The 23,450-nt window shown below is 40.9% G+C and overlaps 1 protein-coding gene across 3 annotated transcripts; it reads left to right on the top strand.

The window, feature by feature from the left end:
* Nucleotides 1-5,705: 5,705 nt before the first annotated feature.
* Nucleotides 5,706-22,488, top strand: LOC138970731 (zinc finger protein 99-like). Of its 3 annotated transcripts, none has more exons than XM_070343229.1 (4): nt 5,706-6,010; nt 7,135-7,484; nt 11,443-11,546; nt 12,168-22,488. In XM_070343229.1, the coding sequence occupies exons 1-4, from the start codon at nt 5,714-5,716 to the stop codon at nt 14,105-14,107; spliced, it is 2,691 nt and encodes an 896-aa protein (XP_070199330.1). In that variant the 5' UTR covers nt 5,706-5,713; the 3' UTR covers nt 14,108-22,488. The 3 variants fall into 3 exon arrangements, with proteins under 3 accessions (XP_070199330.1, XP_070199332.1, XP_070199331.1); XM_070343231.1 differs by having other exon boundaries at nt 7,135-7,597; nt 12,168-12,303; XM_070343230.1 differs by lacking the exon at nt 5,706-6,010 and having other exon boundaries at nt 7,462-7,597.
* The last annotated feature ends 962 nt before the right edge of the window (nt 22,489-23,450 follow it).

Genomic DNA, 23,450 nt, shown 5'->3' with positions numbered 1-23,450 from the left:
TGTATTTTTTCCAAAAATCTCTTCTCTTGCCGCTTGTCTCGCGATTCATGTATAGTTTAATCTGTTAGTGTTCTGATGTAAGTCCAGCAGTAGATGGGTTGGGCCTATTTTAACATACTGGAGGCTGGTAATCTTCCAGTAGGTGTTGGTTTAGTTTTACTAAAGCCTGCTGGGACACAAGTAGGGTTGGTGCATTTGTAAACAGGAATCGCTTGACAAGTGGCCCCCTTCATCCCCCCTTCCTCGTCCTGATATGGCTCTGCGTAGTCGGCTGGACGTTAAGCAACAAATAAACAAACAAACAAACCCTTTTGTCAATCGTGGGATCTTTAACGTGCACACCCCAATGTAGTGTACACGAAGGGACCTCGGGTTTTCGTCTCATCCGAAAGACTAGCACTTGAACCCACCACCTAGGTTAGGAAAGGGGGGAGAAAATTGCTAACGCCCTGACCCAGGGTCGAACTCGCAACCTCTCGCGGCTCAGTTCTGGGGCAAGTGCGTTTACCACTCGTACTCGGCCACCCAGTCCATTAATGATACCACTACCATCATTACCACTCTCTATCTCTCTCTCTCTCTCTCTCTCTCTCTCTCTCTCTCTCTCTCTCTCTCTCTCTCTCTCTCTCTCTCTCTCTTTTATCAGTATTGTAATCTGCATGTTATGTTATGCTCCGGCCTTACTTGTAGGCGAACGATGTATGTCCGTCTGTCTGTTATGTCCTTGTGTTGTTAATATATGTCTTGTATACTTGCCATTTACATATTTATTATTAATGTTGAAGGATGAATGATGATACATTGTAGACGGATGCATGGTTTTTGTTATTAAAAGCCCCACAATGATGTGCTTGGGAACAAACAAACAAAAAAGTGAATAAATAGTTCCAATAATGTCAGTCCCGTAAGTCCCTAAAAAGATATAATAACAACACTGAACATTTCTTAAATTCTTACAAACTTCATCTTTAAATATTACACATATAAACTTAATACAATTTCAATTAACACACAACATAACTTGCTCTAAATTATAACATCTAAATTCAACAGGTTCTAACTCAATACATGTAATTGTAACAAACATACCTTAGTGTGAAGAAGACCAATATGTCAAGTTAATCCACCAACTGCTCCCCTGTCTGTCGATCAAGTGAGGTATTCTAGTCTAGCTAACTCAAGGTAGTAATTACAATCTTGTATCAAAACAACAGTTCACATTTTAAAATAACTAAAAAAGCATGCAACACAAGATTCATGATTTACACACAAATATTCACAGCTATAGCTTGCTGTGTGTGTGTGTGTGTGTGTGTGTGTGTGTGTGTGTGCGTGTGTGTGTGTGTGTGTGTTGAACAATCAAACCATTAAGCTACAATAATAACATTACATTTAACATACACAATAATTACAACAGACAAAATAATCACTCTGTCACACAAACACACACACACTGTGACGTACGCCGTTCACACACCAAACTGTCAAGCTCTTGCGCAACATTAGTTCGGTAGTTACTGAGTAGAATGTAGCACTACATTATTTCAATAGAATGTTGCAAAGAGACTGAATCGTAGCAAGGGGAATCACTCTGCAGAACTAGTGCCGATCTACTAAAGAAGCAATTACTGGATTCTTTCTTACTTTCTAATTTTTCTTTTCTTTGTGTAAAATGTTCTTTCTTTCTCATTTTCTTTGTCAAGTTGTTTGTGTAACCGAGTGCTAGAAGCACAACAATCACCTTTGGAGGCAAAGCCATTCAAACAAGATTGAAATTTTAGAGCTAATTTCTTAGCCCTTTAAAACTGTCATGGTTACACACAGGCAACCAAGAACATTCAGGTGTCAGCGTTGAAAGAGACGTCGAGCTATAAATAGCTTGTGCTTCTCAACGGCAGACAACGCTGCAGAGCCTGCTGTGAAGGGCGACGATAGTCTCCCTGTCACATTTGCTTTACTGATGTTTTGTTTTATTGCTGAATTCATTCTTACAATCCTTTTTGATCTTTCTTAAAATATGCAATATTAACTCATACGTTTCTGCGTAGCATGCTATCTTGTTGAAGCAGTTTTGTTGAACATTATGCCAAACTGAACATAAGTACGCTCAAACAACTGAAATCAAGTTAAATCACAAGCATGCAACAGTAATTCTTCTTTGTTGTGAGTTGACCTGCATGCAACTCATTTCTGCCTCCCACTCTGTGTTGGCAACCAGAATGATATGGGTAAAGAGAATGTTTCTCCACCACAGGCAGTGAAGTACCAGTGCAGAAAATCCTTGAGCATATTATATATTATATGTCACATATAATTTATGTGGCAAAGAGACAGATTCGTAGCAAGGGGAACCACTCTGCAGAGCTAGTGCTGATCGACTGAAGCAGCAGAAAAAGCAAAAGTTTTGCAGACGGTTTCTGCGAGCTGTCGCTGTCTTTGAAGGTAAAACCCGCAACTTCTTTGCATTCTTTACTTTCGCCAATTCGTAATTACTGCACATTCATCGTGTCACGTCTTGAGTAGGACCAAAAGCAGAAGAAGCTTTCATTCGGGGTCTAATGACATATCGTCACATGCATTGTCTCAATACGAAAGTGATAAGAGTTGTCCGTCCCTGCCATAGCCCGCGGGGGTCCGACTAAACTACGCGCCAGCACGCGCTAGCACGCGCCAGCACGCGCTACCTTGAACCATAGCATTTATATACTTTATTTTTTATATTTCTAGTTAGTTCATCGTCCATTCTCACATAATACAAAATCTCAAACTTCAATGATGAAAAACACGGAAGTTATGACGAGTTTAAGGAGAGCGAATGCACTACTCTCAAATCCGACGATTTTCTCCATTGACTAAACAGCGCCCTACCACTTTGAAGTAGACGCTACCCGGTGATCCATAACACTTACATAATTTATTTTTATAGTCTATATAGTTCATTGTCCATTCTTACATAATACAAAATTTCAAGTTTGAGTGTTGAACATTTCAGTAGTTATGCCGGGTTTTAGGCGAGCTAATGCGCTACTCTCAAATCCGACAAAATCCGGCAGTGACTCAAACTGCTCGCTACCAATTTTAAGTGGACGCTACTGAGATTCATAGCTGTTATATGATTTTATCTGTATGTTTCTAGTCATTCCATCGTCAGTTCTTACATTATACAAAATTTCAAACTTCAGTGATAAAAAACAATGTCGGACTGATACGGAGTCATTCGTTCCAACACAGTCAGTCGGATGCGGAGCCAGTCATTCCTCTGTGTGTGTGTGTGTGATCCATAGCACTTACATACTTTATTTTTATATTTCTTGTTAGATCATCGTCCATTCTCACATAATACAAATGTCAATCTTTAATGATGAAAATTACGGAAGTTATGACAAAACTTCGACATTGACTGAATAGCATACAGTTAATGCATACCGTCAACTGCACAACCGTTGACCACTGACTTTGACTGAGCAGGCACTGCCTTGACCTGTATCATTTATGTTACTTTATTCTTTCACCATCTCTCACAAATAACACCTACCACACCCCCCCACACACACACACACACAAACACATCTCCTCTCTCTCTTCTGGTCTAGTCACTGTGCCGACTGTGTGTATGTCTTCGGTGTTATCTTCGTGGGTTTCGTTGTACGTCTCGTTCTTAACCCTTCATCGAACGATGCACTGTATGTAAGTGCCGTCCTCACAAAGAGGATTTTTAACCTGTAACTCATCGAAATCGTATCCTAGTCACTCTTCTTTACATCTACACCACTCCCCTTTCAATTACCGTACGTCACTCTCCATCCATTTCATCTTTTAAGTCCAATTTGAAAACTCACTTGTTCCAACAACACTACGGATAGTTCCTTAGTATAGAGTCTGGGGATGTGAGATGTGCATGATGTGTTGTTTGAATCTGACAGTGATTGTATGATTTTTGAGTCACTTGAGAAAAAGTGACTCTATGTAATCGGTCAGTGTTAGTCTGTCCGGCCGGCCGTCCGGCCGGCCGTCCGTAGACACCACCTTAACGTTGGACTTTTCTCGGAAACTATCAAAGCGATCGGGCTCATATTTTGTTTAGTCGTGACCTCCAATGACCTCTACACTTTAACGATGGTTTCGTTGACCTTTGACCTTTTCAAGGTCACAGGTCAGCGTCAAAGGAAAAATTAGTTTTATATCTTTGACAAAGTATCTCGGAAACTATCAAAGCGATCGGGCTCATATTTTGTTTAGTCGTGACCTCCAATGACCTCTACACTTTAACGATGGTTTCGTTGACCTTTGACCTTTTTCAAGGTCACAGGTCAGCGTCAAAGGAAAAATTAGACATTTTATATCTTTGACAAAGTTCATCGGATGTGATTGAAACTTTGTAGGATTATTCTTTACATCAAAGTATTTACATCTGTAGCCTTTTACGAACGTTATCAGAAAAACAAGGGAGATAACTAGCCTTTTCTGTTCGGCAACACACAACTTAACGTTGGGCTTTTCTCGGAAACTATAAAAGTGACCGGGCTCAAATTTTATGTGAACGTGACTCATTGTGTTGTGAATAGCAATTTCTTCCTGTCCATCTGATGCCTCATATAATATTCAGAACTGCGAAAGTGACTCGATCGAGCGTTTGCTCTTCTTGTTGTATACATGTATTGTTGTCACGCGCTTTGAACTTCTGATAAGGCGCTTTATAAATGCCCGTTATTATTATTATTATTTATTATAAGTAAAGCTAGCTAACAAACAAACAACAGTGTTCCTGCACTTTTTGATTGTTTGTCATGCTATACAACTTATTTTAATTTATTTTTTAATCATTTTTTTAATTAATTTTACTAGAACGGTAGCATATCAACAACACTGATTCGGCTTAAAAAGGCTCAAGTTGTTCATCCTGTCACGTGAGGACGCAAGACTTCAAGTTTGTCCAAATAAATACATGCTGAAAAGTATGTTGTTTCTTTGCCCTGTGAAGTAATGAACATGTCCATTGTTCTGTGCTGCAAAGTGCAGAATGTCAAATAATTTTAACTTTGATATAACTCGGAACATGGCGATATGCTCAGTCATTTGCACCTCGCAGTGTCCATGGGTGACATGGGTGTATCGTCGGGGCTTCCATCCCCAACCGAGCGGGTAGGGGAACGGTCCCAGGGGGGTTAGCTGCGAATGAGAATAAGCAGCCAAACGGGTAGCGTTCACACACACACACACACACAGAGGAATGACTGGCTCCGCATCCGACTGACTGTGTTGGAACGAATGACTCCGTATCCGACATTGTCGGACATGGAGCCACGGCCTTAGGATAGCTCTCCTATAACGCGTCTTAGCTATCGTAAATTTTATCACTGAAGTTTGAAATTTTAAATAATGTAAGAACTGACGATGGAATGACTAGAAACATACAGATAAATTATATAACAGCTATGAATCTCAGTAGCCGCCCACTTAAAATTGGTAGTGCGCAGTTTTAGTCACTATAATTAGTCATAACTTCCGTATTTTTCATCATTGAAGTTTGAAATTTTTGTATTATGTGAGAATGGACGATGAACTAACTAGAAATATAAAAATAAAGTATATAAGTGCTATGGTTCAAGGTAGCGCGTGCTGGCGCGTGCTAGCGCGTGCTGGCGCGTAGTTTAGTCGGGCCGGCCCGCGGTGCTGTCGGCGGGTAGTTCCGGTTGTTTCGTTTACGTCCAAAATGGCTGAACGAGAGAAGAAGATTAGTGGTGGAGGGAAACGTTACTGTGTCTGCTGTTCAAACTATGCAGGTAAAGAAGTTGAAGGGCGGATTGTGAAACTACACAAACTACCAAGTGACAAGATACTAAAACGAGTATGGGAACGACGCTTGCGGTTGGTTCGAAAAGATTTCACAGTCAACCTCAAAGTCAACGATCCTCGAGTGTGCTCCGAGCACTTTGTACGCAAGCTTGGACCAAAGCCTGGTGACAGTGTGCCTTCTGTGTTCAAAAGTCGGATTTTTCAGACATTCACGGTAAATATTTTATGATATTATATCAATATGTGCAGGCGATAGTAATTTGCATGCTTTTTGCAAGAACTGGAACCCAGATAAACACAAATGTGATCAAAATCTGAATCTTAAAGAATCTACACCAAAGATTACCTCATAGACAAGAGGCGAAGCCTTCAAGGCTCACGTAAGAAATCGACAAACAGTAACACAAACTCAATCACTCCGTCACACATACACAAACACAGTAAGCATAGCTACACGGTGCAAGAGTGTGAGACAGACATTAGATCTTGTGTCTGTCTGTAACCTACTTACGAGGACACGACTGCCAGATCGACACTGCGCTTTCGACAGCGCTTCCTCGCGCAGACACTGGAAACACGCTGTGCAGATTAACCTGTTGGAAATCTCCTTTATCTATTTTTCTGGAGTTACAAAACCGAACAATGTGAAATCGTCTTCTCCGAATCGGCGAACTGCAGCTTGGTGATAACTGATCTATACCACAATCCTCCACGCGATCTGACCTAACCTTGACCCCTGACCTGGTCTACATACCACACACGACACAAACCAGTCAGCTGTTTTTACCCCCCCCCCCCCCCCCCCCCCCACCCGTTTTCTTTGGATACACACTTTAACTACATACGTGCCGACGAAATGTTGATCATTGCTTCAATACTTTGAAGCTGTTGCTTGAATAATAACCAGGTAAAATTAGTATTTCGGTGTTCAGTCAAATGTTAAAGTTTTTTCCACAGACATACATGTATACAAACGCACGCACGCACAGACAGACAAAAGTTAGCATCGCACAGGCTACACTTACGTGAGCCAAAAACTGCCTGATCTGCTCTTTTTGCTATGCTGTTGTTGGTCATGATTGTTATCAACGGAAGATGCAAACCCCTTGAAACAGGATGGCTTTTCTTTCATTGTCTTGCTTTGTTGGTGTGTTTTTTTCAGCTGAAAACTAGGAAAAAATGTTTTGCATGTGTAGCCAAGTTATTAATTGCTATCAGTGAGAAACATTTCTCTGTGTTTTGAGCTATTTGTGTGCATGAATATTTATCTTTTTTTCAACAAAACTAGTGTAAGTGTTATTCACAGTGATTTTATTGTATTTGTTCCTCTGTTTGCAGGTGTCTCACTCTCAGACTGACATGGATGAAGCACAGGAATTTCATGCTGAGCCTGCACAACATTCAGACTCTGAGACAATGGAGAATGAGCAGCCTTCAGTTGCGGCACAACACTCTGACCTGGGACAAACAGCCTTTTCCGTCATCCTGCATGACTACTTGGGCCCTGTGGCCACTTCATCGATTTGCAAAGCAACACATGTTACTGTCGCTTGTCCGACTAAAACAAACATGACCCATACAGCAGTGCAGACAGATACCATGGTTTTCACTGGCATGCCTCTCACTGGGAGTGGGAAGTCGCAGGCATCACAAACTGATGAAAACGAAAACCCATTTACAACACTAAGGTACGAACACATTTTTGTTAATGACGAAACGGTGCGACTCTACACTGGTGTGCAAGATGTCACCACACTGCAGATTCTCTTTGATGAGATCCCGAATATTGATGACAGTAATGGTAAGAACTGTGGTCGCAAATCTTCTCAAAGGTTGATGGACCAATTTGTTAATTTTGACACTGATGCGTATCAAACTCGGTTTGGTATTAGAAGATCTGTTTTTTCGGTTTTCTGTGTCAAAAGCCACATGTTCCAGAATTATCAACAAATGGATTGACCACCTTTTTTGCCACTTGAGCTTTCTGACGTTTTTTGTTGTTGTTTGTTTTTGTTTGCTTAACGCCCAGCCGACCACGAAGGGCCACATCAGGGCGGTGCTGCTTTGACATATAACGTGCGCCACACACAAGACAGAAGTCGCAGCACAGGCTTCGTGTCTCACCCAGTCACATTATTCTGACACCGGACCAACCAGTCCTAGCACTAACCCCATAATGCCAGACGCCAGGCGGAGCAGCCACTAGATTGCCAATTTTAAAGTCTTAGGTATGACCCGGCCGGGGTTCGAACCCACGACCTCCCGATCACGGGGCGGACGCCTTACCACTAGGCCAGCCGTGCCGGTCTTTCTGACGTACTGGCAAACCAGAGAACAAGTCAACTGTACATGTACCATGCAATCTGATTCTTAAAGATATATGTTTCCAAGGACACGTGTTGTGATTGACTGCACAGAACTCCTAACTGAGACACCACGTTCACTGGCTGATCAGTCCCTCATGTTTAGTCATTACAAGACACACATGACATGGAAGGCCTTGATTGGCTTTAAGGACCAAGGCAAGAATGATAACTCTAATCTTTGTCCCCCAAAATTGCCAAAACATGGGGTATGGGCGTGGTCAATTTAATGGGGTTGGGAAAATGCGGATACAAATTTTATGTGAGCCTGGGTGAGGATACTGTTCATCACGAATGAAAGTGGGAAGGTAGAACTCAAAGGTGCACACGTTTTCGCCTTCCACAGTGCTAAATTTGTGGTGAAAACAACGAATTGAATTGTTTGAGAAAACAATTAACAAGTGGCTCTATCGCTGGTACGGTCAGTCGCTCATCAGTGATCGTACTGTTGTTGAAATACAAGTCTTTCTGAATCTCCATTAATCTTTCCTTTAAAAAAAATAAGCAAAAATGACAGTTCTTTGATATGAACTTTAGAAGAAAATCCCGGGAGTGGCCCAGGAACTGACAAGGCAGTGCATGAGCCCCCAGGCTTGGGAACCGGTATCTCACAAAATTGACCTTCTTTGTTTTCCATATCCTGGCAGATACGCTCCATAGCTCAGTTGGTAGTGATTTTCTCTCAGGTTCTTGAGGTCGTTGGTTCGACCCCTGCCATATATATACTTGGTTTTTGAGTCACTTGAGAAAAAGTGACTCTATGTAATCGGTCAGTGTTAGTCTGTCCGGCCGGCCGTCCGGCCAGCCGGCCGTAGACACCACCTTAACGTTGGACTTTTCTCGGAAACTATCAAAGCGATCGGGCTCATATTTTGTTTAGTCGTGACCTCCAATGACCTCTACACTTTAACGATGGTTTCGTTGACCTTTGACCTTTTTCAAGGTCACAGGTCAGCGTCAAAGGAAAAATTAGACATTTTATATCTTTGACAAAGTTCATTGGATGTGATTGAAACTTTGTAGGATTATTCTTTACATCAAAGTATTTACATCTGTAGCCTTTTACGAACGTTATCAGAAAAACAAGGGAGATAACTAGCCTTTTCTGTTCGGCAACACACAACTTAACGTTGGGCTTTTCTCGGAAACTATAAAAGTGACCGGGCTCAAATTTTATGTGAACGTGACTCATTGTGTTGTGAATAGCAATTTCTTCCTGTCCATCTGATGCCTCATATAATATTCAGAACTGCGAAAGTGACTCGATCGAGCGTTTGCTCTTCTTGTTATTATTAATTTTTTTTCAATCTGTTTAACTTCTTTCTTTTTACAACGTATAGGGGGAATCGAGATGAGGGTCGTGGTGTATGTCTGTCTGTCTGTCTGTGTGTGTGTGCGTGTGTATAGAGCGATTCCGAGAAAACTACTGGACCGATCTTCATGAAACCTGACATTAGAGTTCCCGAGTATAATATCCCCAGACGTTTTTTTTTCAGTTTTTTTTATAAAATTGTCTGATGACGTCTTATCCGGCTTTTTGTGAAAGTTGAGGCGGCACTGTCACGCTTTCATTTTTAAAATAAATTGATTTACATTTTGGTCAATAAATCTTCAACGAATCATGGACTTTGATATTGCATTTCGCTTGGAGGCTTAAAAATTAAAGTTGTCATTAAAATCGATTTTTTGCAAATCGATCGCAAATTGATTGTATCTTATTCTTCATCAAATTCTGAATCTAAAAATATATATATGTCATGTTTACTCTTAAAATGTGATCACAATTAACGAAAATAAGTTAATGAGTACATTTACTACGATAATAATTTAAGAAATTGATCCAAAAAAGATTTCATCTTATTCTTTATTATTTCCTGATTCCAAAAACATATACATATAATATATCATATTCAAAACAAGCTCAGAAAGTTAAAAAGAATACAGAAAAGCACGCTTTCTTGCTTTGTGCAATACACCACCGCGCTATTCTGGCTTGTCAATTTCATTTTGTTTTGCACATAAAAGGTGAGCGATTTCCTTCTCGTGGGGATTGACGAAGCTGTATTGTCTTGGTGAAAAAATGCAGTGCGTTCAGTTTCAGTCCGTGAGTTCGACAGCTTGACTAAATGTAGTAACTTGTTATTCTTAACTCTCCTTTCCTTTTATATTCTCTATTCTACTTTATTCCAAAGCATTTGGGTAATCGAATTGAGATTAGTGCAACAACAAAGCTATATTCAGTTATGAGTCATTGCAGCAATTCGTCCACAAAGAGCAGTGCAATTTTAAACGAATATATTCATCAAGTTCTTCTATCGAACTGCATTTTCAATATCACAATGAGATTCAGCATGATTGTCGTACTTCCCTACAGGTAATACAGTCACCCTGCATACAAGAAAAACACCTTTGTACAGGAAGTGCGCCTACTTGGAATGCACCCTTTTGTTCCACCCATAAATGACATAGTTGTATACAGTCAAACTCCTCTTTTAAAGGTCCTTGTCTACATTTTTATACCGAAATCGCCATTTGACCATTAAAATGCAGAGTCTATTATCTACAATTATCAACAATACACCCCCTTTCGATCAGGAAAGACGAAGCCAGTGTTGCCGTTTGAAAATTCATTGTAGTATTCCAGCGTAGTACTCATAGTATGATATCCTTATTTGGAAAATGCCAAGCACAAAACTCCTCTCAAATCCCGTGCATTTCGTGCGTTTAAAAAAAGCGTGGACAGCGCTCCAGTGTCAAACTGTTGCTGCACTTGTTTGGGCGTGGCTATAAGCATAGTGACATGAATTTGATTGGTCAGTATTTTTAGGCAAAGCACATGTTCTCAGCAAACAGAAAACAAAATATTGGAAGCGTGAGTCACGCTACCCAAAAATAAAATCTTTTTTTACATATATTTTTTTTCTATAACTTTTTTCCCCATGGTTCATTCATCATCTGACATAACTTTTTTGCGAAATCTAACCATAAGATTATTGAAAAAGAGCAAAAATGTAGACGACCCAAGAATGTAAGACCCCCCACCTTTTTAGGGCCTTTTTTTGTCAGATTTTCTGTTCATAGCCTTTGTAAATTTACCCCATTCTAAGACTCCATCCTTTTTAAGACCTGATTTTCTCAGATTTATGGAGGTCTGAAAAGGGGGGTTCCACTGTACAAGGGGGGTTCCACTGTACAAGGGGGGTTCTACTGTACAAGGGTAGGGGATTCGGTGCTCTTTGTGAGACATAACTTTCAACTCTGCATGATTGTATTCTTGTCACAGGATGGAGGGAGAGGACCCGGCAGTGAAGACGAAGGTGAAGATTGAGATTGATGTCGCTAAAGAGCCACCACAGTCTTGGTTTATGACCCAGCAACATACACATGGTGAGTATCTGTACCCTGTGTTTTACAGCAAACAAGGTTGTGTGTGAATGTTTCTGTGCGCGTGGGTGCACAGGCGTACATATGTTTGTGTGATATCAGGGACTTTGGTGGGGACAATGGGTCGGTCGGTAACTCGTCTGGCAGAGAAACTGGTGATGTCTATCATCATGGGTTTGAATTCGTTTTTGCGAAGGGATTAATAACTCATTGTCAGCGCTCTCTACCGTGAGTAATACTCTTTCTGGTGTGTGCAGAACATGCTGTGTGTATACGCATGTGTACAATAAAGATCACAAGTTGACAGTGACAGTTTCAGGGCTTTGAAAACATGAAAACAAGCTTTCAAGAAACAATAATAAAAATCATAAAAATCGGTGGCATCTTGCTTTCAACAGAGAGTAAGCAACCCAAACTGCCATTAAGGAAAGTTCACAGGATTAAATTACTTTACAATACATTACACACACATGGAAAACATAGCTTGCATAGAAAGTGGGCAGCATAGCATGTAAGGGCTAAAGAGGTACATGTATATAAACCTCTAACTTTATTTTAATACTCAGGCTGTGGTTGTGTAGGTATGTATGTACATTGAAATTTTGAGCAAATTGTCTGTTACAGGACAAGCTGCAGCCAGTGCTGACAGTGATACCTGGCTGAAGGAAGAGGCAAAAGAAGAGCTGTCTGGTACTGACAATAACTTCAACACTGATTCACAGCTAAACACAAACAGCACAGGAGCACACTTGTCTGCTGGTAAAACTCGACCAAAGGAGCACACGTTTAAACCTCTGCGTAAACAAGTGCATCGGTGCTCACATTGTAGTTCTGTCTTTGATTTTTCAAGCGGGTTGGAGAGACACCTACTAACGCATACAGGTGAGCGACCACATAAGTGTGGTCAATGCAATGCTGCTTTTGGTCGATCTGGTTCCCTGAAGGACCACATGTTGACACACACAGGTGAGCGACCACATAAGTGTGATCAATGCAGTGCTGCTTTTGCTCATTCTGGTTCCTTGAAGAAACATATGTTCACACACACAGGGGAACGACCACATAAGTGCTGTCAATGCAGTTCTGCTTTTTCTGAGTCTGGTTCCTTGAAGAAACATATGTTGACACACACAGGTGAACGACCTCATCAGTGTTGTCAGTGCAATGCTGCTTTTGCTCATTCTGGTTCCTTGAAGAAACATATGTTCACACACACAGGAGAACGACCACATAAGTGCTGTCAATGCAGTGCAGCTTTTTCTGAGTCTGGTTCCTTGAAGACACACATGTTGACACACACAGGTGAACGACCTCATCAGTGTTGTCAGTGCAATGCTGCTTTTGCTCGATCTGGTTCCCTGAAGAAACACATGTTGACACACACAGGTGAGCGACCACATAAGTGCTGTCAATGCAGTGCTGCTTTTACCCAGTCTGGTTCCTTGAAAAAACATATGTTGACACACACAGGTGAGCGACCACATAAGTGCAATCAATGCAGTGCGGGTTTTGCTCGATCAGGTGCCTTGAAGGACCACATATTAACACACACAGGTGAACGACCACATAAGTGCGGTCAATGCAGTGCTGCTTTTACCCAGTCTGGTTCCTTGAAGAAACATATGTTGACACACACAGGTGAACGACCTCATCAGTGTTGTCAGTGCCATGCTGCTTTTGCTCATTCTGGTTCCTTGAAGAAACATATGTTCACACACACAGGGGAACGACCACATAAGTGCTGTCAATGCAGTGCTGCTTTTTCTGAGTCTGGTTCCTTGAAGACACACATGTTGACACACACAGGTGAACGACCTCATCAGTGTTGTCAGTGCAATGCTGCTTTTTCTCAATCGGGTTCCCTTAAGAAACACATATTGACACACACAGGTGAGCGACCACATATGTGCTGTCAATGCAGTGCTGCTTTTACCCAGTCTGGTTCCTTGAAGAAACATATGTTCACACACACGGGTGAGCGACCACATAAGTGCAATCAATGCAGTGCGGGTTTTGCTCGATCCGGTGCCTTGAAGGACCACATATTAACACACACAGGTGAACGACCACATACATGCGTTCAATGCAGTGCTGCTTTTACCCAGTCTGGTTCCCTGAAGAACCACATGTTGACACACACAGGTGAGCGACCACATAAGTGCGGTCAATGCAGTGCTGCTTTTGCCCTGTCTGGTTCCCTGAAGGCCCACATGTTGACACACACAGGTGAGCGACCACATAAGTGCAATCAATGCAGTGCTGCTTTTGCCCGATCTGGTTCCCTGAAGAAACACATGTTGACGCACACAGGTGAGCGACCGCATAAGTGCGGTCAATGCAGTTCTGCTTTTTCTGAATCTGGTTCCTTGAAGAAACATATGTTCAAACACACAGGGGAACGACCACATAAGTGCGGTCAATGTAGTGCTGCTTTTTCTGAGTCTGGTTCCTTGAAGAAACATATGTTCAAACACACAGGGGAACGACCACATAAGTGTGGTCAATGCAATGCTACTTTTGCTCGATCTGGTTCCCTGAAGGACCACATGTTGACACACAGGTGAACGATCTCATCAGTGTAGTCGGTGCAGTGCTGCTTTTGTTCTGGTTTGTAACCAGAAGACACGCATGTTGACACACACATACCTAAGACTTTAAAATTGGCAATCTAGTGGCTGCTCCGTCTGGTGTCTGGCATTATGGGGTTAGTGCTAGGACTGGTTGGTCCGGTGTCAGAATAATGTGACTGGGTGAGACATGAAGCCTGTGCTGCGACTTCTGTCTTGTGTGTGGCGCACGTTATATGTCAAAGCAGCACCGCCCCGATATGGCTCTTCGTGGTCGGCTGGGCGTTAAGCAAACAAACAAACAAACAAACCTATTTGACTCAGGTCCCCTTAAAAGCTCATTCAAAGAGCAGAGTTCATGAACATGACAGGGTGAACTGTCACCAGTAAAGCTACATGTAATGTCAGTGTCCAGTTTAGTCTTTGCTGCCAAATGGTTTGTTTTGTGTCAATTAATTCATTAATATGTGAATTAAAAGTGCTGGAATGCGCCTATGTCCAACTTAAAACAGCTGCAGGCAATTAAGAGTCTCCATTTGTCTGTAGAAAGTTTCTTAATCCCTGTGTACCTTACTGTCTTATTAGGAAGAAATCCCTCCATTGGAAGGGGCCACACTGACCCAGAGAGAGCTTGTAATTGGCATGGTGCTCGATCTTAGTGCCATCCACGGCAAGATCAACAATATCAACAATATCTCATATTTTTGTGCCATGGCATAGGGTGAATTGTGATGTGCTGTTCACTTGGTTACCAAAAAGTGTTTAAGGTAGTGCGCACAATGGAGCTTCTCCAAAGTGTCCGCACAAAAGTGTTGGAGCTGTGCGTCGCTCGATCTGTTTTAGGCCCCGATCCCCAGGCTGATTTTCTAGCATTTTTGCATTTAGGTTTAGGTTTTGTTTTTGGCAGGTGTGTTAAATCATCCGGGTACCCACGGGTCATACCGGCACAGTTGGCCTTGTCGTAAGGCGTCCGCCCCGTGATCGGGAGGTCGTGGGTTCGAACCCCGGCCGGGTCATACCTAAGACTTTAAAATTGGCAATCTAGTGGCTGCTCCGCCTGGCGTCTGGCATTATGGGGTTAGTGCTAGGACTGGTTGGTCCGGTGTCAGAATAATTTGACTGGGTGAGACATGAAGCCTGTGCTGTGACTTCTGTCTTGTGTGTGGCGCACGTTAAATGTCAAAGCAGCACCGCCCTGATATGGCCCTTCGTGGTCGGCTGGGCGTTAAGCAAACAAACAAACCCACGGGTCATGCCCATTTTTCATCAATTTAAAGACATACGAATATATTTTGGCCTAGGAGTGCTTCCCAATGTTTTCGGTAGGCTAAAGACTAAAGATCATTTTGAATGTGAAGGACAAAGGACTGTCAGAGCTCACTTGAACTTTGTATGGATATATTTTGTTTTCATGATTGTCATCTTGGATTGAATACAGATTTGGAACTTTGCTTGACTCTTGTTGAGTTGATATTCTGTTTGTCTTGAGTGTTTGTTTGATTGCCATCCTGACAAATGTCTTCGGTCAGACACGTAATGCACCATAACCTCTTAGACACGGGCAGCTACAGTTACAGTTTATGTGAGGCTGCCGCCGCTGGGCTATACACAAGCAACTGAGAGAAAGACATTGTCCGTAGGCTGTTTCATAATTCTTTAGAATCTCAGAAATGGAAACACGTAACAACAATCCAGTTGGGTCATTTAGTAGACTAATCCTCCCCCAGCCGTCACCCAACTGGCCATCCTCTCAAACGAGCTCATTCAGGCCTGGGACCACGTGACACAGGCTATACCTTGTATGGTCCTCGTGAAGGCTCGGACAGAGTATTCAGGGCTCTCAAAACGTGTTTTCGCGACTGTTCCTTGACATCAGAGAACAGGTTGAACTAGCATGTGGACAGGACAAGAGAATAGAGTGGATGCGACAGAAGCAGTACCCCTTTCAAAGTAAATATCTTGTCGCAAAGGCAGTATGCACATGTGCGTTGTCATATGTATTGCAACATGAGCCCTCACATACCCGTGACCCCCCGCGGGTTAGGGGGAAGAATTTACCCGATGCTCCCCAGCATGTCGTAAGAGGCGACAAACAGATTCTGTTTCTCTTTTTACCCTTGTTAAGTGTTTCTTGTATAGAATAAAGTCAATTTTTGTAAAGATTTTAGTCAAGCAGTATGTAAGAAATGTTAAGTCCTTCGTACTGGAAACTTGCATTCTCCCAGTAAGGTAATACATTGTACTACGTTGCAAGCCCCTGGAGCAAATTTTTGATTAGTGCTTTTGTGAACAAGAAACAATTGACAAGTGGCTCTATCCCATCTCCCCCCTTTCCCCGTCACGATATAACCTTCGTGGTTGAAAACGACGTTAAACACCAAATAAAGAAAGAAAAGTGTCTGCGGAAGGGGATGCACGTTTTTGCTTCTTTGGAAAGCATGGGTCTACGGAAGGGTATGCATATATATGTTTCCTTCTTTGAGAAGCATGGGTCCGCACGGCCCCACGATGTCTTCCGTGTGTAGTCGATAACCCGATCGGGTGAAGGTTAGGTGCTGTCCCGACATAATAGCATGCTGGGTATTTTTGTTTCTATGATAATAATAATAATGATAATAATAATAATAAGGGTATTCGTATGGCGCAAATCCTAATCTTGTTTTAAGAGCCTTACAATCAATCTTCAATATAATAATATTTATTACAGCAACAATACACATTTACAGAATCTTCAAATAAATAAAAACACTATGACCTACACCATGCACATTCAAATGAATCGATCGTTATCAACTACAATCACAAATCATCGCTAAACATAATTCTTTCTTTCTTTGTTTGGTGTTTAACGTCGTTTTCAACCATTCAAGGTTATATCGCGACGGGCTAAACATAATGAATGAACCCATAATTATATATCTGATATGGATGACAGGATCTTTTCCGTGCGCGCTTGGTCTTGTGCTTGCTTGTAAACACAAAAGGGGATAAGGCACTAACTGGTCTTTACATAAGTTGACCTGGGACATCGTAGCCGCGGCCAGGATTTGAAATCACGACCTTCCGATTGGGATGCCGATGTCTTATCCACTAGGCCACTGCGTCCGTTGTGTGTTCAAGTGGTAGGGTGACATGACAGATTTGTGTTGATCACATGACAGATATGTTCTCTTACTGCCTTTCACGCCTGGTGGCGTGTAGGGCAGCGACAAAGGACATGACAGATATGTGTTGGTGTATTAATGTTATGAATCGGGAGAATTTTATAAATGTTCAAAAATTGTTTCGCCAGTTTAGTAAACTTATCAAAACACGGCATGTAAAATTCAGGAAATTATAAAAATTCCTGAAAATCTCAGCACAGGAATGGCCAAATCTCAACATTTAAACTCGCCAAACAGGCGCGGTGGCGGGTAGGTAAGACGTTGGCCTTTTAATCGGAAGGTCGTGAGTTTGAGTCTAGGCTGCGGCCGAGATTTTTCCGATCTCCCAGGTCAACTTATGTGCAGACCTGCTAGTGCCTTGTTCCCCTTCGTGTGTACACGCAAGCACAAGACCAAGTGTGCACGGAAAAATCCTGTCATCCATGTTAGAGTTCGATGGGCTATAGAAACATGAAAATATCCAGCATGCTTCCCCCCATATCGGCGTATGCTACCAGAATGGCGGGGAAAAAAACGGTCATACATGAAAAAAAACCACTCATGCAAAAAACATGAGTGTACTTGAGTTTCAGCCCATGAACGAAGAAGAAGAAACTTGCCAGCTAGCCAGGCGAGTATCTTCAAGAAAATCACTAGCCCGCCAGAAATGTTGTTGGCCTGGTACTTAATTACCACAATTGCTGGACACTAGATAGCACAACTAGAAGTGTTGCATCTGACTAGAATTTTCACTGGCCAGCCGGGCGAGTTGCGAGGCGGATTCTACTAGCCCCGCGGATGTTTGACCCTCACCTGGCGATCGGGCGGACAATTTGGCCATCTCTGTTAGCATATTCGTGGATGAAACAGGAATGTACAAATGTACTGACATTCTTAGGGATTTTGTACATTTTATGGTTTTGAAAATTTATTTTGGTGTAAACATGTGAAATAATTCCTAACAAGGATTATTTCTCATTTTACACAGACTGTCTGCTGTGGCACCTTTCCACTCATTCAAGAGGTGACTAAAGTAAAAGGGACACAACTGCGCTTGTTATTTTGACATGCATTTCAGTTGGTTACTTCCCTTGACTTAAATTAACTACTTTTTACATGTTCTGGTAATTGCAATTATCAAGTTATAAAATAGAAGTAGTGATGAGAAAATTATCAGAAGTATCTGAAAGTCATTGGTTACATTTAAGGAATATTTAGATGTTGAAATTATATTTTTAACTATGAAGATATATTATTTATGACAAAACCACCTTCCAACTTTTTGAGTTCCCATGGCTGGAACTGGGTATCTCTCTCTCGTTGATGGATGATGTTCTGAGAGAGATGGCACCGGCTTCGGGTGGCTAGAATATGGGGATTAAAGTGCTCCTAATTCAGGGGCACTTTTCCTACCTCCCCTTCAGAGCTGCCATGCTTTGTTAAGTGTTTTAGTTTATGTGTTTTTTCCTCAAGTGTTTAGTTTAGCAAATAGTTATTGTTTTTACCGAAGTTGTGTATAAGAAAAGAAGTGTTAGTGTTAGTGAAAGTGAAGAAAAGGTAATAAATGTTTAAAAGTAAATTACAGTGTGTTGCCTTGACAACTGTGTAGTAGTGAAAGTTGTTTGAGTGTTGATGTCGTGAAAAGTAAAACTCAGTCTTTGTAGAGTAGACTTTTCTCTAAGAAATCTCTTTTCCCGAACCCGACCTTATGTCCACTTAATATATTCCGGCGAAGTGACAAGGTTTAAATAAAATTGGCAATACAACTACTTGTAGTATTGGCAAGGTTTACATTTTGGCGCCCAATAAGGGACTGAGATAGTGAGAGAAAAAAAAGTAAAGACTGGAATAGTGGAAAATAAATGAATCAATTATTTTTGTTTCAACTATTTTTTGTAATTTTAACTGTAAGATAGGGGTAAGAGGAAAACACATAACTAAGCATGATGGAAAGGCGAGAGACGAGGAGAGAGCGACAGGATGCTGGAGAGCGACAGCTGAGCCGATGCAGAGGAGAGAGAACGAGGAGAGAGGACGAGAGATGAGCTGGATGACACCGCTGAGACGACACTGTTGCCAGGAAGAAAATCACCGATTTCAGTGACCTTGAGTGCTGTGGATTTTTGACCAGATGTGACTGACTTTTTTAGTCATGTTGAGGAGAGTTACCGCATTTAGTGGCTTGGTTTATTTTGGGTGGTGATAATTCTTTCATCATAAATGGACGCTCGAAAGTATAGTTTTGATTTGATCTAGTTGTACTTGGTCGCGATAATCTTAACAAAACTTTTTGTCTATTTTTCCATGTTCTCACAGTTTTGGTATTGTGATCTGAACCGAGTTTTCTTGTCAGGACGATTCCTGCCTTGAGTTTCACTATATGTTTGAACACTTCAGTCATTGGGTGCTATTTTATGTCACGGGAGTTGCGTTTGATTTTTGTTTTGTCAATTTGTGATTGTATGACAAATAGGAGTGTCTTATTATTGTAATAGCTGTTGGCATACTGGAGTCGTGTTGAAAAAATGTTGTTCGGAGTGAATAGGAACATTTTTTGATTTTTGGAAATGTTTGCCTGTTACTGCACTATATGAACTCCATTATAGAAAATTGTCTGGGCCTCTAAATAGTTCAGTACTTGAAGGTCATCGGGTTTTTGGGTTTAACTCCGTTGCTACCGTTCCCACTTTTTTTGTTAACTCGGGAAGCAATATGACTGAGTCCTCAGTATTTGAAATTGTGGCGAAAGCTCCAAGGGGAACAGTGGTTCAGGTTGTGTGCATGCCAATCCAGCATGCAGTCATTGACATTCGTAAATATGTAGTAACGTGTGTTTTTGCTTTATGATTAGATGAGGACTGAGTTGTATCTCTCATTAGGACCCTGACTGAAAGGATGTAGAAGACAATCAGTGGATAGGTGCCTGAGCCAATGGAATATGTATCTAAGCCATGCTCACTTGGGTATATTTCATATGGACTTGCAGTGTAACTTGTGGTGTTTCTTTGACTTTGTGACAAGTGGAAGAGACAGATATTTTGAAAACAGGGATTAACAAACAAGAAGGTTTGGACTGCCGAGTGCAGTATAATGTGTTTTTGTCATTGTGAAATTCATTGAAGCAGTGCAGAGGTAGTGTGGGTGTATTTTGAGAGTCGAGTCAATGAATGTAGCTAAGCTGTGCCGGCGCACTTAGTTATATTTCTAATTGATTTGTATGTCTTGTGACAAGAGTGTGGTATTGGTTATGACGCATGGACGCATGTTGATTTTCTAAATATTCACTGTTGAAATAATGATTATTATGTTTTAACCTTGTTAAAAGTACTTTGTCTTGATTGGGCGTTGAGATGAGGCACTGGAAAAAGTTTTTGTTGATTCATGGTGAAAGGGAGATAATTTGGGTGTCGGTCAATTTTGGAACCTCTGTGAGTAACTTTGGAGATTGACGGTAGGTGTGTCATGTGTACCGGTTTAAACTTTTTCTAGTTTTTTTATGCCAAGTGTTGATCGTCTTCCTTTTCAATTTTGTTGATAAACCTTGGGTTTATTGGTTTGACTGTCGTCTTAGTTGGAGTGAGAGTTGGAAATTGTTTTGTTGGCTATGTGCGTTTCTGGAATATGAAAGTTCATAACTAAACAGCTAATGGGATTACTCAATATTGAGAAACATTTTGAGAAGACAGTACTGTATCAAGTTGGATGTGCTTGACGATATCACGGACGAGCGTCTGTTTTTGTATTTGTGTGAAATTAACATGATTTTATTTTTTTGAATGATCGTTTACTCGGTAGGCTGAATTTGAGTGATTCAGCTAATGAACAATGCTACTAGTATTAGCATTCAACTGGGCTAAATAATGTCTAGCACATAAAACTCGCGAGTGTATCGTAACCTAGGTGTATCGTTGCGATTTTTTCCCCATTTTCATCACATATTATTTCTGGAGATCAGTAAAGTCTGAGTAGTAGTCGGTTAAAAGTCCAAAGTTAAGCCCTCAGTGCCATTGGCCCGTAAAGCTACCTATTTACGATTTAGGCGCAGAAACCCCTACAATTGATGAACGGGAATTATGGTTGACACATATATTTTGGGTAATGAACTCGTATCTAACTCATGACGTGGTGATATAGTAAGATGCCTTTACTGTAAAGCCGTGAGCGAGAGTTTTTGTGAGTGTTAAGCTTGTGCATACAAGAGCGCACATTGAAAGAGAACCCCTATATTATCAACTAAACGGGTTGATGGGGATGAAGGTTGCATTTTTGTATGGTGGTGTTGACATTGTGTTACTTTTTCTCTGTGGAAAAAATTGACTGTCAAGATTATTTTTTAACCTGACTATTTTGTGTGGTGCTATATGAACTGCATGCTGTTATAATTAATGAGTGGGATTTGTTGTCAGCACTATTCTTTTAGTTAGACTTGAGTCGTAGACATGCACCGGTTGTCTTTTAAGACACTTTTTGTTAACACATGAGAGATGAGCCATGTCGAGTTGAGATATTCAACGTCAATGTTTTTAATTTTTTGAAATGTTTACATGATTACTAGTGTTAGTAATAAGGAAACATTTTCTTTGGAGGGGTGTATGTAAACATGTGAAATAATTCCTAACAAGGATTATTTCTCATTTTACACAGACTGTCTGCTGTGGCACCTTACCACTCATTCAAGAGGTGACTAAAGTAAAAGGGACACAACTGCGCTTGTTATTTTGACATGCATTTCAGTTGGTTACTTCCCTTGACTTAAATTAACTACTTTTTACATGTTCTGGTAATTGCAATTATCAAGTTATAAAATAGAAGTAGTGATGAGAAAATTATCAGAAGTATCTGAAAGTCATTGGTTACATTTAAGGAATATTTAGATGTTGAAATTATATTTTTAACTATGAAGATATATTATTTATGACGAAACCACCTTCCAACTTTTTGAGTTCCCATGGCTGGAACTGGGTATCTCTCTCTCGTTGATGGATGATGTTCTGAGAGATATGGCACCGGCTTCGGGTGGCTAGAATATGGGGATTAAAGTGCTCCTAATTCAGGGGCACTTTTCCTACCTCCCCTTCAGAGCTGCCATGCTTTGTTAAGTGTTTTGGTTTATGTGTTTTTTCCTCAAGTGTTTAGTTTAGCAAATAGTTATTGTTTTTACCGAAGTTGTGTATAAGAAAAGAAGTGTTAGTGTTAGTGAAAGTGAAGAAAAGGTAATAAATGTTTAAAAGTAAATTACAGTGTGTTGCCTTGACAACTTTGTAGTGGTGAAAGTTGTTTGAGTGTTGATGTCGTGAAAAGTAAAACTCAGTCTTTGTAGAGTAGACTTTTCTCTAAGAAATCTCTTTTCCCGAACCCGACCTTATGTCCACTTAATATGTTCCGGCGAAGTGACAAGGTTTAAATAAAATTGGCAATACGACTACTTGTAGTATTGGCAAGGTTTACATTGGGAACATATCTAATCGTTGACATGGTAGGAAAATATATTTCAGTAATGGTACATTTCTGTTTAAAAAAATTGTATTTGTATTTTTTAATCTCTGCTGCTTTTTTTTCTCAAAACACTTGAGATTTTACATGCACACTAGCACCTTGTCCTTTAATTCATTCGAATTTCAAACTTGTAAAAAAATTCTGTTTCAGTGATCTATACCATACTTTCAAGTGTAGCGTGCTATTGTTTTGAAGCAGCGACATACTTTCTATGTTTACGGTTGCAGAAATTGCTACGCTGAACATTACGCCAAGCTGAAAATAACTATGCTCCACTGAACAAAAAATCACAAGCATGCAACAGTAATTCCTCTTCAAGTTAATTGTTGTGAGTCGACCTCAAACTCGTTTCTGCCTCCCACTCATTGTTGGCAGCCAGAATGATATGGGTAAAGAGAATGTTTTTCACACTGACAAGTACCAGTGCAGACAATGCCTGAGCATATGTTCCTCTTGTATGGATCCTGGTACAATTAAATTTTAAGTTTTAGCCAACACACAATTCTCTCTCTCTCTCTCTCTCTCTCTCTCTCTCTCTCTCTCTCTCTCTCTCTCTCTCTCTCTCTCTATCTATAACACAAACACACATACATACAAACACACACACATATATTCACATAACTAAGCTCTTGCGCTACATTAGTTCAGTTTTTGTGAGTAGTATTTTGCACTACATTAATTCAGTAGTATGTGGCAAAGAG

The sequence above is a fragment of the Littorina saxatilis genome, linkage group LG7 (assembly GCF_037325665.1).
Source record: "Littorina saxatilis isolate snail1 linkage group LG7, US_GU_Lsax_2.0, whole genome shotgun sequence".
NCBI classification, from domain to species: Eukaryota; Metazoa; Mollusca; class Gastropoda; order Littorinimorpha; family Littorinidae; genus Littorina; species Littorina saxatilis.
The sequence above is the reverse complement of the archived record's forward strand: the minus strand, read 5'-3'. Positions and strand labels throughout refer to the sequence as shown.

Coding starts and splice junctions, on each gene's coding strand:
- LOC138970731 (XM_070343229.1), top strand. CDS start 5,714: ATGGCTGAACGAGAGAAGAAGATTAGTGGTGGAGGGAAACGTTACTGT. Junction 7,485..11,442: donor AACCCATTTACAACACTAAG/GTACGAACACAT, acceptor TTCTTGTCACAG/GATGGAGGGAGAGGACCCGG. Junction 11,547..12,167: donor GACCCAGCAACATACACATG/GTGAGTATCTGT, acceptor TGTCTGTTACAG/GACAAGCTGCAGCCAGTGCT.